Genomic DNA, 16,077 nt, shown 5'->3' on the forward strand with positions numbered 1-16,077 from the left:
GGTTGCGGCTGTGGGAGTGCGAGTCGAGGCGGAAGCCGGTGTCGGTCATTGCTGTGCTTGCTCGAGGCAAGGTTATGACATGGTGGTGAGGGGTGGAGACAGAGCAGCTGAGGTGGAAGCTTTACATACCTGTGTGAGTGTTAGTGCTCGACAGCGCTTTTCTTAGTGGTTGGTGCCTCTGAACAAGTTACCCTACATCACAACAGCTAAAGGTGTATCCCGATGCTTTCACTCTGCATCTGCATGAGGACTGATGACATGCAAGTCGAATGAATACAAGGCAATGCCTCTCCAGAACAAATCTTCTGCAAAGCTTTGGTTGCGATATCGCTTACCCAAAGCTCGATGTTGTCATCTTATTACCTACCTAGTATCTAGTAGCTCCCCCTAACAATCTAACTCACAGCTACATACCTAGTAGACTAGTAGTAGCTTCATGCTGTCCAACAGCTTACCAAAGCATCAATCGCAAGTCTTCAAAAGGGCGCGCAATACATGCCCACGATCCCCGTGCTAGACAAAATAGGCGGCAGTTGCCCGCTTCGAGTCACAGCTACACTGGTAGTAGTCATAGTCATACAGAAGTAGCATCTCCAGAAACATCGACTAATATCAACCCCCCCCCGCGTCCGGAGCAGCTGTGAGTAATACATCAAGTACACTGTTCATCGTCTATATAAGGCATAAACCTCGCCAACCTTCATCACCATCACCATCACCATCACCGGCATACTAATTCAGCCAACCACCCGCCCCGCCCGCAATGGAACTCCCCTTCATCACCCTCGACGTCTTCACCCGCACCCGCTTCCGCGGCAACCCCCTCGCCGTCGTCACCATCCCCCACGACATCAAGAACAAGCCCACCCAGCAGCAGAAGCAGGCCATCGCCCGCGAGTTCAACCTCTCCGAGACCGTCTTCATCCACGGCGTCGCCGACCCGGCCGCCGACCCCTCCCGCCGCATCGACATCTTCCTCACCTCGGCCGAGATCCCCTTCGCCGGCCACCCCACCATCGGCGCCGCCGTCTCCCTGCTCCGCCCCGACCCCGCGGAGCCCTCCGCGCACCACCACCACCCCGTCACCGAGCTCGTCACAAAGGCCGGCCGCATCGCCGTCAGCCGCATCGGCCCGGATTCCGCCTCGTCCACCTGCACGCCAAGACCCTCACCGCCCACGCAGGCATCTTCGCCGCCGACCTCCAGCCCAACCCGGACGTCCGCCGCCTCGAGCTCGACGCCCCCGTCTTCAGCCTCGTCAAGGGCGTCAGCTTCGCCCTCGTCGAGCTGCCCTCGCTCGAGCTGCTCGCCCAGGTCGCCGTCGGCCCCGTCGAGTTCAAGCCCCACGGCTTCCTCGACGACGGCTGGCAGGAGGGCTTCATCGGCCGCTTCTACTACGTCCGCACCGGCGACTCGACAGCCGACGACGATGACGACGGCGTCCCCGTCGTCGGCCTGCGCACCCGCATGATTGCCGAGGGCTTCGAGGATCCCGCCACCGGTGCCGCCTCCAGCTGCCTGGCCGCCTACCTCAGCATCCACGGCCGCGACAAGCAGACGACGCCCACGCGCCGCTACGACTTCACCCAGGGCGTCGAGATGGGCAAGGAGAGCTCCGTCCGCGTCGACGTCAGCCTCAAGGACGGCGCCCTCGACACCGTTCTACTGGCCGGGCCGGCAGTCCAGGTCATGCGTGGAACCATTACCGTTGAATAGAGAGCCATAGGGTTCCGGGTGAAAAGAGTCAACAAGAATGAAACTGCTATACTTGGTCATTCATACTTGCATATAGTCTTTTGCATCTCTGAAGCTGTCGCATCATGAATTGTCATCCTAATCCCAATGTTATCCGGCCAGGTCATGAACCTAGATGCTCCCATATGCGCCGTGATATCGTCACTTCTCTCGCTCTTCTCCCCTGCCGTAAAGTTAATTTATCGTACATCAATACAAAGTTATTACAGTTATGCCGTCCGATCGGGTCCCCGCCCTCTTCTGTGTCTTCTGGCCGGAGAAAGCTGAATCCCAACTTTTCTTTGACAATCGCAATTTTCCTTTCCGTCTAATCCCAAAGAAAAAAGAAAATAAAAGAGGACAAACGCGTACAGCGAAAGAGAAATACCGAGAACGCAGAAACGAGCCAACAGGACAAGAGCGTGAAAAAAAAGGAGAAGAGGAAAAAGGACAACATAAAAAGCAAGCAAGTCCCTTGCTCCGCCGGCACCAAGATCATGCAATAAGGCTCAGGGGGCTCTTTCTCCAATGTAGTTTCGTGGCCTCGTATCGAATCCCCATCATTCATGTCGATGTAGCCTATACTCGTTGAATAACTGAGGCGAACCTCTCGGCAACCTACGTAGATGATGCTTGTTAGCTGTGTCTGTGTCTTTTGCGCTCAATTTGGAGGCGTCGAATTGCAGGCATACCTCTGGAGTTGATCTGATAAAGGGGAGGTCGAAGAACATAATCTTCTCGTTCTTGCAAAGCTCCACAACCGTGTAGATGAGTCCCCAGGGCTGCGGCCAAAACCCTACCAGCCGCTCCAGGAGAATCCGGGTAATCTCTTGGCGAATCTCTGTTTCCTCGGGATCGTTCATGTCTTTCCCAAAGATGTGCTGAATCACCTGGCTGAAAAACTCGGTATGAGGGTTGGGGAACCTCAGCTGGTTCACCATACTGGCCACCAGATAATATCTGGCGTCAGGAGCCAGCTCGTGCACCAGCATAGACAGCATGGCAGCCTCGGGCTCGTTTCCTGAAATCGATGAGCCGGCGGCGGGCGGCGACCGCTCGGTGGCATGGTGACCAGCATAGAGCACAACTGCACCGATGATCTGAGCGTTCGCGGCGACGGGCACGTGGCCAAACGTGGTCTCGGTTGACGCCGTGATGGTGTGTGCAATCTGCGCCACTGCCTCTTCTGCTGGTCCGTTTTGGAAGACCTGATCCAGCACGCTCAAGAGCCCAGCGTCTGTCAGAGTGGCAACGGCCTCATCGACAAGGCCGGGGTATGTCCTCAGCTCGTCTACCCGATCGCCCTTGAGGTTATCGACGGGCTTTCCGTAGTTTTGCTGAGGAGTAGCAGTCAGGACCGTGTTGATCAGCTGGATGCAGTGCGTCGGAATAAGGGCGCAGAAGCGAACGTGGTTGGCTGCCAAGAAGTCGGGGAAGTCGTGGTGCAAAACCACAAACAGTTTCACCGTTCCTCGAGAAAGCTCCTTGCCGACATCCGAGACAGTGAGTGACTTGAGCTGCTCGCTCACGCAGCGAAGCAGCTGGCAGACAAGGTCCGCAAACGCCTTCCAACCCGCATTGTCTGCCAGCTGCAGCAATGCAGGCATAAAGGTTCGATGCGAGACGAGCGACAACCACCCAAATGCGAATGCGGGAAGAGCCTGGGGGCCGATGCTCTCCAGTCTGGTGGCAAGTCTCAGCATCACGTCGCGGCGGTCGTCTTCCGGCAGCTCCTCGCAGACGGAATGCAGTTCGTGGAAAAGCAGCGACAGTAGGCGGAAGAAGACCCTTTGGTTCAGATGATCGGCGCGATTGATGTGATGGTGAGTGAGGACCAGAGACACCAGCACCACAGCCGAGTCAAGAAAGGCTGCGCGTGCCACCAGCGTTTCGGAGGACATGCTGGCAAAGGCGCCGATGAGTTTCGCCAAGGCATCCGTTGCCATGAACGCATCACCGAGGGCCCCGGTGTGCAGAATGTGCTCGTACCGCTCCACCGAGACGTCGACGCCGATGCGCACAAGGAAGAAGAAATCGTCGCGGTTGCGAATGACTTGCCTTGCCTGCAGCTGCTGGATGAACATGGTCGTAGCTTTGCTGGATGCGTTGTGGTTATTGCAGAGATGCACCCACTCCTCAAAGACATACTCCAGCTGGTCCTGCTGCTCCGCTTGACCCTCTGAGTCGGATACGCCTTGCGGCGGCTGGGAAGGAATCGAGCCCATCAGCTTGTTCTTAAGCCGCTGACCGGTAGCAGAGCTCGGCTCTTCGTTGACCCACGCCCACGCCGCCTCAAGTGTGCGAATGAAGTCGGCGTATAAAGCAATCGGCCGGTTGTTCAGGATTGTGAGGTCGAGCAGGTGCTCGAGGAATTCGAGCGAGTTTTCCTTGCGAGCTTCCAAGACCTTGGACATTGCAAGATCAATGTTTCGCCAGTCGAGCAGGTCGGTTCGAATCAGCGCTGCGAGCAAAGGCAAGCTCAGGAAGCTGGGCCCCGGCTGCTGAGCAAACAAGGAGCGGACTCGACTGTTCAGGGCCGGACCAGAGATCTTCCTCAGTGTCTCCAACACGTGAACAAGGCTCTCAAGTGTCAGGTTGTCCTCAACCTGCTGGAAGATGAGTGCACTGATCTGCTCGGCAGCATAGATGGCAAACTCTTCCGAGTTCTGGGACGTCTTGATAATGAGCTGCACAAGAGCATCGACAACATCGAGGACGGGATGCGGCCTAGGCAGTCCCACGAAATGATCCTCTCGTGCCTCTCCGGCCACGCGCAGCAATTCCTGCAGCAGCTTGTTGACTCGCTCCGCCAGACCTCGAACATCCATTTGGAAGCCAGCGGCGGCTCGCCCGTTGCCCATCGCATTGGCGGCGGCAAGGCTATGGACTGGCGCATAGGGTTGCATCTGCGCGCCCAGCTGTTGGATCGAAGGAGTCTCTGCGGGGGTGGGAATGTTCGGCAGGGCAGTGTACGTCTCCTGGAGGACCTCGTTTGCCAATGACCTTGTGGCCTCTGATGCAGATGGAGCGTGGGACGCCGCCGTGGAAGAAGTGGTGCGAGGTTGCCTGGCAAAATCTTCGTAGATGGCCATTTGCTCAGCGTTGAGGCCGCCGGGCCTCGGCTGTATCTTGTACGGGCTTGGGATCGTCATGGCCCATCGGTTGATTCCGGTTGGGTGATACGGCTCATTTGGATTCTGAAGACGATGCCGCCTCCTGTGCTCTATGTCGCTCTCAAGCATCTCCTCGATTTCCGGGACAGCTCGCTCTTCAGCTTGCTTCTCAATGATGCTGCAAGCCAAGTCGAGATTGGAGTTGACGCACATGATGATGGTGCCTTCGGGAAGGCCCGAAGGCAAGTCGTTGGCAAGGCTCCTCATGTAGTTGGTCAGGTTTGCTCTCAGCGGTTCCTTGGACGTGACGAGGGCAAGGCTGCCGGCAGTAGCCTTTACCATGTTGATAGCCGACGTTCGGACGCGGTTCTCGTCAGGCTCGGCAATGAAGTCTTTGCGAATCATCTGTTGTGTTGATATGGCAGCAATGGTGACGGATCTGTCGACAACAGGCTGGATGATATCCTGGAGAGCGCGAGTGAGGGCTGTCCGAACAATCTCGTGCAGTCTGCTGGTGCTGACCACCATTTCATTGGTGGGAGGAATGGTGATGAGCGGCCCAAGGTCTGGAATGGTTGGAACCTGGGGTGACAGACCGGGCCCAACGGCCGAGCCAATCCCGTTCAATGACAAGCTGTCAAAGGCTTCGAGCTGCTCCTGCACAAGCGCGTCTGATTCCTCCACGACAGGGCGGTTGAGGATTTCTCCAGAGGGTTCGATGCTCTTGTGATCGAGATTCAGCCCTTTGCACAAGACCTCGATTTCGAACTTGAGATTGAGCTTCAGCTCGGCGTGGTGATAGAGCTCGATCAGCAGATGAATGATATCCATGAGCCAGGGATTGGGAGGTCTGAAAACTGCCGAGTTTGCCGCTTGGATGAGCACCTTGCAGACGAACGGGATGACCACGATGAGACGCTTCGTGTCATGGGCCTCGATGAGCAGTTGCTTGAACGCAATGTTCCTGTGCTTTATCGGATAGTCGCGGGCAAGGGTGAGCAGACCGAGCCACCCTCCGAGGTTCTTGAGGTGCGATCTCTCTGTCGAGTTTTGCAGAGTCGCTTCAGAGTTAAGCATCCTAGACACACTGATATACGTCTCGCGGAGAACCTCAGCCCAGAGAGTCTTGTCTTCAAACAGTTTCACCAGCTCCAAATACACGTGATGGTAATTGGGCTGCATCTTTGCCCGTTCCTCGACAAGATGGGTAGCGAACCACTGCTGGTACCTCCGTTCTAGCATGTCGCGAAGCTCAGCGCACATGGACTGCAGCGTGCCCTCGGTGATGTTGTTCAAGACAAACTGGATCTTGCCTTGGGTTTCATCATCGGGATCTTCGAATTGAGCGTCTGGAGGTGGGGGGTCGACGCTGATGGCTGTGAACGCCGGCGCAGGCCGGTCAGTGCTTGCCTGTTCGTCACCGGTTCCATTGGCAAAAGCATCGTTGGTGAAGCCCCCTCCATGTGGCGTGCCTGAACCATTGCGAGCACGTGCAAGCTCCTCCTCGTGATCTCGAACAATTTCCTCCGCCTTCTTGAATGCCTCGGTGCCTTGAAGGCCGGGAATCTGCAGCAGCTGCTTGCAGAAACCTGGCCACTCCCTGAGACGCACCAGAAGTTGCATAAGTGCCTGAAGGCCAAACTTAAACATTGCATCGTCGGGTGTATGATCCCTTACTGCCTCTAGAATCATGCCAAGACCGATCTTCAGGGGCAGGTCGGAAATCAGCTTGTGGGATATGATGCCGCCAAAGAGAACTGCGGTGGTGGCGAGAGCTTCGAGGGGATAGTCGACGTAATGGTTGTACTCATCGAACAAGCCGTGAATCATGCAGGCGAAGACGTCTTGGTCGAGCGGATCGCGCGAATGTTTGTAGCGGTCCAGTATCTCGACGATTGTGCGAACCTGTATCTCATCGCCGTACATCTTCTTGTAGTGCTCCTCCATCTTGCTATTGGCGGCCTGTGGCAGAGCATTTCCGTCCTTCCCGTTCGCATCAATGATATCATCGTATCCTTCCCCATAGTTAATCAAGCGAGGGTACGCAGTGATGCAGTGACGCTGAACCAGAATGAGATCGAGGACCGGCGCTTTGGGAAGGAAGTCCTCGAGTATCTGCAGCAGGGCCGAAACGGTCCGAACCTGGAGACTGGTACTGGTCTTCACCGGTGGCTGACCATCTGGCGGACGCTGGAACTGAATCTCGAGGTTGGCCTTGATCATGAGGAACTGTAGCAGCGTTCGAGCAATCTCATTACTCCGATCGGCGTTGTACTGTGCCCACTTTGACAAATCCAAGTAGCCCTCTGCGTGAGCAAAGGCCGCCAGGTCGATGCCAAAGCCATTGGGAAGATAGACCAATTCCTCCAGCCAGTTATGCTTGGCGGCATGATCGAAGATGAGTGGAAGATCAACAGGCTTGATCGCATGCGCATCAATAAGTCGTTGAACAACCCACTCCTTGTCCTTCTTCCAGAGGCTATCGAGCACGAAGTCGTATTCGGGGGAACGCTTGTACAGGAACGTCTCGAAGAGAGAGTTCAACGTATCAATCGCCATGGCTGCCCAGGATTGCCTGGGAACCTCAAAGGCGGAGACAAGGAAAATGTCGAGGTTTGGGACGACAACTTCTTGGAACAATCGCTTCGCCTCAACGCTCTGCGAGGCGTGGACAGAGTTGAGGGCAACGTTGAAGATTGCTGACAGTGCGGCCACGGATACAAGAGGATGCTTGACAACGGCGGCAGCACGTTCCTGCACGTTGGGTGCAGAGTTTGCGTAGTCTTCAAGCGTAATGCTCCGCTCAAGGCCAGGAATCGTGGTTGCGTCGAGTTGTTCGGGCCCCAGGGAAGCATAGGCGCTCACAAACGACAGCTGCGCTTCCGGCTCGCTCCAAGAACCGCCCCAGAGTCGCTGAATGTCGAGGTTATTAGCTGGCTCCTCGGCAATTGGCAGCAGAGCTTTGTAGAGGCGCAAGAATTGGGCAGACGAAATGCGCGCTGAGGGCTGGTCGAAACAAAGGACAACTTCTGTCCAGTCGAAAGTCTTGGGCACATGGCGTTGGATGGCTTTGACGAGGATGGCAGGGTCGTGTGGAGGGTTTTGGCTGATGGTGGTGTATGTTAGTGCAGCAGAGACTTGCTCGGGACCGAGCTGAATGTTGCTAGGACGGCCTCGCAGGAACTGGAAACACGATTCTTCATCCTTTGTAAATTCCGGTCCAGCCTTCTGGATGTAGCGAGCCAACGAGTTGGCAGGCCGATCAGCCAGGACTCTGCTGATATCGAGAGCCGCCAGCACCTCGGACGGGGGCGCTTGATCGACGGATAAGTATCGCTTTGCAACAGCATTCTGAAGGTCTCGGCGGGAGGCGGCATTGAAGCTCGGAGGATAGTATTGCAGAAACCTGTCAATGATGAGTGAAACAAAAGCGGGCGTCAAATCAGCGTGGGCTTCGATGTCCGGTCGAGAGATGATGTCCATGAAGGTGGGGAAATTAGTCGACAGGATAGCATCCGCTGCAGTGAGGAGAATCGTTAGTCGCAAATTGGACGAGTAAAACAAGCATCAAGGTTAAAAATAGGGACAGCAGGTAGTATCTCGCCGTACCTTTAGTCTTCAAGTCGGGTCGAGAGCCCAATTTGAATGCCAGAGCTAACAATGTCTTTTCCAGTGCATCGAGCTTGAAGTGCTCCATGAACGTCGACAAATCAAAGTCGCGGAATATGTCCTCCGTGCCACTCTCAATCGACTCTGCAATTTTTGTTGCTTGATCGGGATCGTGTGCAATCTTGCGCATCTCGCCGACGAGGATGTGGTAGTTGCCTGGGTTGGCGACGGGCCTGTTGAGGCCGGGGAAGATCTGGGGCGCATTGCCCGCCACCAACCGGGTGAAGTATTTGGAAAAGACCTCCATGCCGTGTTCATCGATAAGCTGTGGCCGGCGACTCCAGTTAGAGGCGTTTCCAGACCGCAGGGTTTTCTGACGAGATGCTGGCACTCACCTTTCTTAATTGCTCAACTTGCAGCTCCCACTTGGCACGATCCTTATCCTCCTTGATGGTGCTGAGCAACAGATAGACTTGGGCGACGACAATTTTCGTCAGGGAGTTGGCCCCCGTTGGACTGCTTATGCCAGGACTCGCGCCAGCTGTCAGGATGCCAGTGTGCGATGGATGGGGTGAATGATTACTGCCAGTTTGAAGAGTCTGCGCAGGATTTGGTGAGAATGATCCCGCTCTTTGTGGAGGGACCATGGAGGGAAATAGGCAGCGGTCGAGACTGAATCTTGAGGCGGCTGGAGGGCCAACGGCAGGTCGAGCGGCTGTAGGCGTGAGAAGAGCAGAAGGGACCAAGAGGCGCTCCTACATGCGGTGGGGGGTTCGAGGATGTTGAGGGGACGGGCGAGACTCGTCAAGCTGAAGCTGCTGAGGTGAAGCTTTGCTGGTGCGGGACGGCGACCAAAAGTCAAAGTGGGTTCACGTGAAGGCTCGTAGGTGTTGCCGGAAAAAAGAGGCCGAAGTGCCAGATGCAGGGAGGGTGAGAGAGGCTCGAAAGAGGCTCGGAGAGGGAGAGCGGGAGCAGCAACTGGCGGCGGCGGGGCGGCGAGGCGAGCGGGAGCGTCGAGATGAGACTGAGCGTCGGGGAGACTGGGGATTGGGTGCAGGATGGAGTGCGAGAGGCTGTCGCAGTGCCGCAGAAAGAATCGTAGCCCGCCTTTGTCATGACAGGGTGGCAGCCCGCGTTGGGCTGGGCTATCAGGTACGGTGCGCAATGTCACGTGACGCGGCTGCGAGCCGTTGCTGGGCCAACACGCACCGCCACATCAACCAGCCACTTCGGGGCCTGAGGTAAGGCGATTGGGCAAGTGCAGCGCATTGCTTGGGCGCTACCAGGGGACTTACAGCCTCTTACACGCACCTAAACAATACCTACCGCTGCAACTACGCGCATCGTGCATCTTGCATCTGCAACAACTCATCCGCCTGCGTGTTGGCTCTCCAGAGTCGAAACTACTACCAAATCTCTACTCCTGTTTCCAGCGTCGGCTTCGGCCCCCATCCTTCGAATTGGCACTCACTCTCCCCCTTGGGCCGCAAGGCAAGATGCCTGCCGCCATAGCTGACGCCCCGGCCGTTGCCATGTCCTGTCAGTGCATCGCGAACCCGCGCCAGGAGCACACCCTGCTGACAGTTATCTCGACGCAGTTGCCAACAATTTCTGGGGCAAGGACGATGCTGGTGTCGGCCCCCTTCTGGAGCGAATGATAAATTCGAAGCAGACCTGCGACGAGCTCAAGAACTTCTATGGCGGTGAGGCCCCCCGGACCAGCCCCGTACGCTGCTAGACGTGATGCTGACTTTGTCATGTCAACAGTCCGAGCTGCGATCGAAGATGAGTACTCCCGAAAGCTGCTGAACCTGAGCAAGAAGAACCTTGGGTCCCACGAAACCGGAACGTTGAAGGCTTCCCTGGACACGGTCCGCGGCGAGCTCGAGGCCATGGCCAAGCAACACCAGAACATTGCCGCGCAGATGAAGACGGAGCTCGAAGAACCGCTGGCCGCGTTCGCGGGTGGGATCAAGGAACGACGAAAGATTATTCAGAACACTGTCGAGAAGCTGCTCAAGGTCAAGATCCAGCAGACGAACCATGTCAACAAGGTGAGGCAGGCGCAATTGTCAAGGTACCCACCATTCTAAGATGCATTCATGACTGACGCCTGACTAGACTCGAGACAAGTATGAACAGGAATGCTTGAAAATTAAAGGTTATCTCGCACAAGGCCACATGGTCATGGGCCAGGAAGAGCGGCGAAACAAGGCCAAGCTGGAGAAGACGCAAATCAGCCTGGCGACCTCAAACACCGAGTACGAGAACGCTGTCAAGGTCTTGGAGGAAACCACCACTCGATGGAACCGGGAGTGGAAGGCCGCTGCCGACAAATTCCAGGATCTCGAGGAAGAGCGGCTCGACTTCACCAAGAACAGCCTCTGGACCTTTGCCAACATCGCCTCGACGGTGTGTGTCAGCGATGACGCCTCTTGCGAGAAGATTCGGCTCTCTCTCGAGAGCATGGATGTTGAGACTGACATTATTACTTTCATCAATGAGCGTGGCACAGGTCAAGAGATTCCCGAGGCCCCCAAGTATATCAACTTCGTCCGTGGCGATGTTCACGACGACCAATCTGAGGCTTCCGATGATGACAACAATTATACCGTGGCGCAGTTTCCTCGGAGCATCAACCCGGCCTTCCGCTCATCGTCGCCCCAGCCTTCTACGTTCGAGTCTCACCATGACCCCAACTCCCCGTTGGCAAACGATTTGGCCCACAGACCTCCCCCCAAGCCCACTGGTCGTGAGGGCGCGGCAACTCCTCAGAAGAGCCCCCAGAAGTTGCTTCCTGCCGGGCGACCGTCCATGGACGACCCCTATCGCAAACAGCAACCTCCGAGTATGGATGATCGATATCGAAAGCAGCCGCCGGCGGTTGAAGATCAGTATCGCCGACAGCAACAACCACCTGCTCCGGACGATCAGTATCGCCGACAGCTACCTCCTGCAGAGGAACAGCAACAGCAACCGCATGGGAGGCAGCCACCTGCGGCTGATGACCCATATCGTCGGCAGCAGCCCGGGGCCGATGATCAGTACCGGAGACCACCCCCGGGGGCAGAGGATCAGTTTCGAAGGTCGCAGACGGGCTCACAGCCTCCTTCGCCATACGACAATCTGCACCAATCTCCAAAGCCGACAACCCCCCATGACCCTTATCCAAAGGATGGGATGACGATGCTGTGCCGCCCTGGGGCGCCATCGGCCAGCAGCCCCCAGATCCAGTCTGCGAGACCCTCTAGCCGAGATTCCCGCAGCGAGTATTCCGATCCTACGTCGATTTCCAGCCAGGAGCCCCAAGCCGGCAAAATGTCTCCAGTCAAGCAGGATGCACCGACCTCGTCAAGCCCCGATAAGCGGATGATGAAGAAGAAGAGCGGCTTCTTCCAGAACCACAGCCCCTTCAGACGCAAGAGCACCAAGGATTTGCAAGCTGCCGCCGCTGCCGGCAGTCCACAGCCCGGCAATAGAAACACCTGGCACCCGTCTCAGTCTCAGTCTCAGACATCGACCAGCCCTGTGCGTCGGCCTGCGCCCTATGGCAACAGTGAGCCGCAGACTAGGAATCTGCTCAAGGAACGGACCGCCAGCCCCGAGCCGATCGATGCGAACGCCAGTTTGGCTCTTGGTGTCGGTCAGAATGTTCTGCCGGTGACGACGCCAGACACCAATCGACAGAAGCCACAGCAGCCGGTTCAGAAGGCTGAGCCGGCCGACCCAATCGCGGCCGCCTTGGCAGAACTCAAGAATGTCAACGTGAATAAGCAGGCCTCGGTGAGAATGTCAGCGGACCACTATCACGGCATTTCCACCCCAGTTCCGACCAACGATGCTGCTGCCATGACGCGGGCCTTCCCAGCTCCTGGTAGCCATGATGCTGCTGCCGCCGCTCGCGGAACACCTCCGCCTTCGTATCAAGCACAGACTCAGGTGACGAGACTGGGCGTTCCCCCTCCAGCTGTGACGTCCAGGGCCATGAAGGAGGCTACCCAGAAGATCACGGGCCAGGCAAGGAGCATCTTTGGCGATGATGGGCGCCGGGGGTCCGTAAGCAACCCTGCGTCGCCAATTTCCCGTCCTGGCACTCGAGGCAACGACGCGTCAGGCTCAGTTTCTCCAGGCGGCAACCGCGGCGCATCCCCTCAACCTCAACGGCGAATGAGCAACGATCCTCGACAGATGGGTCGAAACTCGGTGTCGCCAAACCCTTACATCGACCACCGCCGAAACGGCTCTCAGGCCAGTCTGGCGCAGCAGAATCAAGGATATTATCGCGGAGCCTCGCCCCACGGATCGACTCGAGGCTCGACCAGGGGTGCCTCGCCGAACCCATATCAAGGCGACTACAGCCATTCTCCGAGCCGTCCGCAGAGCAGCTACGGCGGCTCTGAGATGGCGATGCAGCTGGCCGGCGATGATCGATATGGTTCGACAAGAAGCCGAAGCTCTATGCGGCCCGGCTCTCGCGCCATGGGCCTATACGACGGAGGGCATCAGCGAAGCAAGAGCGTCGCTGATCCATCTCGGCAGTATAATCGAGACGGGCGACCGATTTTGCACATGGGTATGCTTTCTCTCTCCTCCATCTCCCTCTCGATATGATGTTTGAAGCAAAGTGACTAACGAAGTCTCCAGCACGCGCATTGTACATGTATCAGGCCGCTATTCCCGAGGAACTTGGCTTCGCTAAAGGCGACTACCTAGCCGTCTTCCGTCATCAGGATGACGGTTGGTGGGAGGCAGAAGTCCATGGCGGAAATGGCCAAGTTGGGCTGGTCCCAAGCAACTACCTCCAGCCGTGCTGAGTGCTTGACGATATGACGGATGGCTATTGTGACTTATGGCGGCTTCTCCTTTTATCCTGTCTTTTTCTTTTCTTTTCTTTCTCTGAACCCCCTTTTGTTCTGAATGATCAACATGACGTGTCTCTTTATGGCTTGATTGATTGTATATGATTTGATGATGTTTTTGCAATGTTCGCAAAAACGCCTGACATCCGACTGTTCATGTTTGACTTATTTCGTTTATAATGATTCGGCTCAATATTATCAGCTGTCGCTCGTTATCTTCAGATCCTGTCGTGTGCTTCATTGGTGTGAGAAGAGATGATATTCCCTCTTCGCGTAATCCACAGAGAAGAGCCCCTTCGGCTGATCTTCGTCTGCATAATAACTGTATGCTATCCGGTCGCTGCAGTTGAGATTGTTGAGAATTTCAATTGCTGGTGCCTAAGAATTCAGTGAAGCTGTTGTGTGTGCCCAATGTGGCAATGACCTTGGTGAACCGACAGGGTACTTGTGCTACCCCGCCGCATGCTGGGTAGACACAGCTACAGAAATTTCAGGAGAAAGTATCGGGAAAGTACAGGCGATAGGCTAAGACGTCATGTTAATCACATGCTCCGGAGCTCATGTCAGTAACGTCGAACGTCTCAAGAGCTCTCCCTACGGCATATACACACACCAAGCTTGGAGCAAGAATCTCTTCTATAATTGCGCATACCCTCGCGCTCCACGGGGAATTGAATCTCCGTCCTAACATCAAGCTTGTATCGTCTATGGAGTGATCGTCCTGAGCATACCTAGTCATGGTAATTCCAACCCACTGCAAAGCGCTGTCTTGGCCCAGGCTCATTCTTGCTGCGTGCGACAGGAAACATTCCGCGAGACGGCGCGCGTCGTCACCTCGAAGCCTGTCCAGAGGGCCGTCGTCAACACCGTGCTGCTCGTGTCGGGAGCTGTGACGCTGCTCTGTCTGGCCGCCGTTGCCTCTGTGCTCTTCTTCCAAAACTTTGTGCCCGACCAGTTTATCACGACGCCGGTCCATCTACAATATGGGTAGGTAGCAGCAACCTGCTGCGTGCTTGCGATGCTTCACAGGAGCAATCGCTAACGATATGATCAAAACAGGCTGAGCTCTCACCCATACGGCGTTGCGGCGCTCGCCGCCCCAATGCTAAAGTCGCGGCAAGACTACGACATCTCCGTCACCCTTTCCATGCCGCGGTCTCCGCCGAATGTCGAGCGAGGGAATTTCATGGTCAGCCTATATCTGTTGGATGCAAAGGACAGAGCTGCACTGGCTGTGGACGCGCAAAAGTTTGCCAACGACCACGCAGGTTTCGAGCAGAGCAACGTGCTATTCAGCTCGCGCAGACCAGCTCTGCTCCCGTACATTGATCCCGTGGTGTCGCTGGCTTCTCGCATTCTGTTCCTGCTATATCACTTGATCGTTCCGGCAGCCCAGACTTGCGTCCTCAAAGTGCCGGTGGCGGAACGCGTCGCCTTTCCAGACTCTGCAGTGCCCTCGTGGGCGTACGTGGAGGTCGAGGCGGGGCAGGGGATCCAGATTTACAGCGCTTCCCTGACGATGACTGCGCAGCTCAGCGGCCTTCGATGGCTCATGTTCCATTATCGTCTTCTGACTTTCATCACCTTTACGATGCTGTTCTGGGTGTGCGAGGTCGCGTTCATGAGCGTTGCTTGGGCTGTTATAAGTTCTCTTCTGGGCGCGTCGTCTGGCAACATGGATCTCAAGGGCCAGAAAGGCCAGCGCCGTTCTACAACGGAAGGCTTTTCAGACTCTGAGGATTACGGAGAGGACTTTGAAGGGGATGACGGGTCTGATTATCCGCAACAATTTCCTACCTATGGGAGCCAGCCCGCTTTGAAGCATGAACCAGACGTCAAGCCCGAAGAGGAGCATAAGCAGCCGCTCCACGAGATTCCAGTTGCTGGTGAGGAGGCTGATGACGAAGATGACGATGGCGGTGAGAAGTCGGCTCTAGATTCGGGTATTGGAACGAGTTTCAGCGGAGAGACAAGCGGCAGCGTTCGAAAGAGGTCGTCGCGGTCAAGGCTGGAGTAGCGGCATGAAGTGCGAGAAGCCAGCATTGCGTTGTCTGCGGCACGGCACTTTGATACCCCGAGACTGGAAGCAATGCGATGATATTTCGAGTTCTTGTTTGATATTTCACTACGTCTCTTTTTCTTTCTTTTTGATATCAATGTTGATAGAATGGACAGGCGATGTTATGCTCGTAGTGGGTAGCCGGCACCCCAACTTGAGGAGCATCTAAATGCAAGCTTCTTATAACTATCGACTGAGGAGAAAGCATACTATCTACAACGTTAGAAAATTATAAAGCGGATAGTCAAGGCCGAGATGCTGGCTAGCCAACTCCTAGTTCAGCGTCCAGTTGGCGGGAAGAGTCAGCCACCGTATTGTTGGCCTTCAACTAACGCGGTCCATGAAGTAAGTGGCTCATGCTATTGCTGAAGAAGTCATGACGCAGAACAGTCGTAACCTTTGCCGAAGGTCCTCAGTTTATGACAACCTCGGTCATTTTCTAGGACTTTTTCCCCCGTGAATCAGGTCAGTTTCATCACTCAAGGCCTGAATTGTATTCAAAGTATGAAGCGTCCGTCAAGATATTGGTATGGGTGCGAGTCCATGGGTGTCGTCCCAAGCGAGGCTCTGAGAGACACAGCATACCTGCGTAGGACCCTGCGGGAAGCGGCGTCGGGGCTCCAGGGCGGGGGTATCACCGAGGTACTGGACGTCTGTTGCCAGTTGATGTGATGTGCTGTACCTTAGTGGCGCTGCTAAGCTG

The 16,077-nt window shown here is 55.9% G+C and overlaps 4 protein-coding genes across 4 annotated transcripts; 3 read left to right on the forward strand and 1 right to left on the reverse strand.

The window, feature by feature from the left end:
* Nucleotides 1–763: 763 nt before the first annotated feature.
* BBK36DRAFT_1157335 (phenazine biosynthesis PhzC/PhzF protein) lies at nucleotides 764–1,716 on the forward strand (the record flags this gene model as incomplete). Its single annotated transcript, XM_024894008.1, has 2 exons — nucleotides 764–1,117; nucleotides 1,165–1,716. 2 exons carry the CDS (start codon nucleotides 764–766, stop codon nucleotides 1,714–1,716), a joined length of 906 nt encoding a protein of 301 aa, XP_024752414.1.
* Nucleotides 1,717–2,313: 597 nt separating this feature from the next.
* On the reverse strand, nucleotides 2,314–9,112 carry BBK36DRAFT_1193134 (Not1-domain-containing protein; the record flags this gene model as incomplete). The annotated part of the gene is made up of 5 exons (XM_024896798.1): nucleotides 8,852–9,112; nucleotides 8,457–8,781; nucleotides 5,936–8,365; nucleotides 2,427–5,887; nucleotides 2,314–2,352 (listed from the first exon to the last, which is right to left on the reverse strand). Exons 1-5 carry the CDS (start codon nucleotides 9,101–9,103, stop codon nucleotides 2,314–2,316), a joined length of 6,507 nt encoding a protein of 2,168 aa, XP_024752415.1. The 5' UTR covers nucleotides 9,104–9,112.
* Nucleotides 9,113–9,952: 840 nt separating this feature from the next.
* Nucleotides 9,953–13,270, forward strand: BBK36DRAFT_1193140 (hypothetical protein; the record flags this gene model as incomplete). Its single annotated transcript, XM_024896799.1, has 5 exons — nucleotides 9,953–9,995; nucleotides 10,055–10,159; nucleotides 10,224–10,510; nucleotides 10,578–13,029; nucleotides 13,101–13,270. The coding sequence occupies 5 exons, from the start codon at nucleotides 9,953–9,955 to the stop codon at nucleotides 13,268–13,270; spliced, it is 3,057 nt and encodes a 1,018-aa protein (XP_024752416.1).
* A 782-nt stretch (nucleotides 13,271–14,052) lies between these two features.
* Nucleotides 14,053–15,332, forward strand: BBK36DRAFT_1139180 (hypothetical protein; the record flags this gene model as incomplete). Its single annotated transcript, XM_024893291.1, has 3 exons — nucleotides 14,053–14,055; nucleotides 14,118–14,302; nucleotides 14,375–15,332. The coding sequence occupies 3 exons, from the start codon at nucleotides 14,053–14,055 to the stop codon at nucleotides 15,330–15,332; spliced, it is 1,146 nt and encodes a 381-aa protein (XP_024752417.1).
* Between the last annotated feature and the right edge of the window lie 745 nt (nucleotides 15,333–16,077).

This window comes from Trichoderma citrinoviride (assembly GCF_003025115.1).
Source record: "Trichoderma citrinoviride strain TUCIM 6016 unplaced genomic scaffold BBK36scaffold_3, whole genome shotgun sequence".
NCBI lineage: Eukaryota > Fungi > Ascomycota > Sordariomycetes > Hypocreales > Hypocreaceae > Trichoderma > Trichoderma citrinoviride.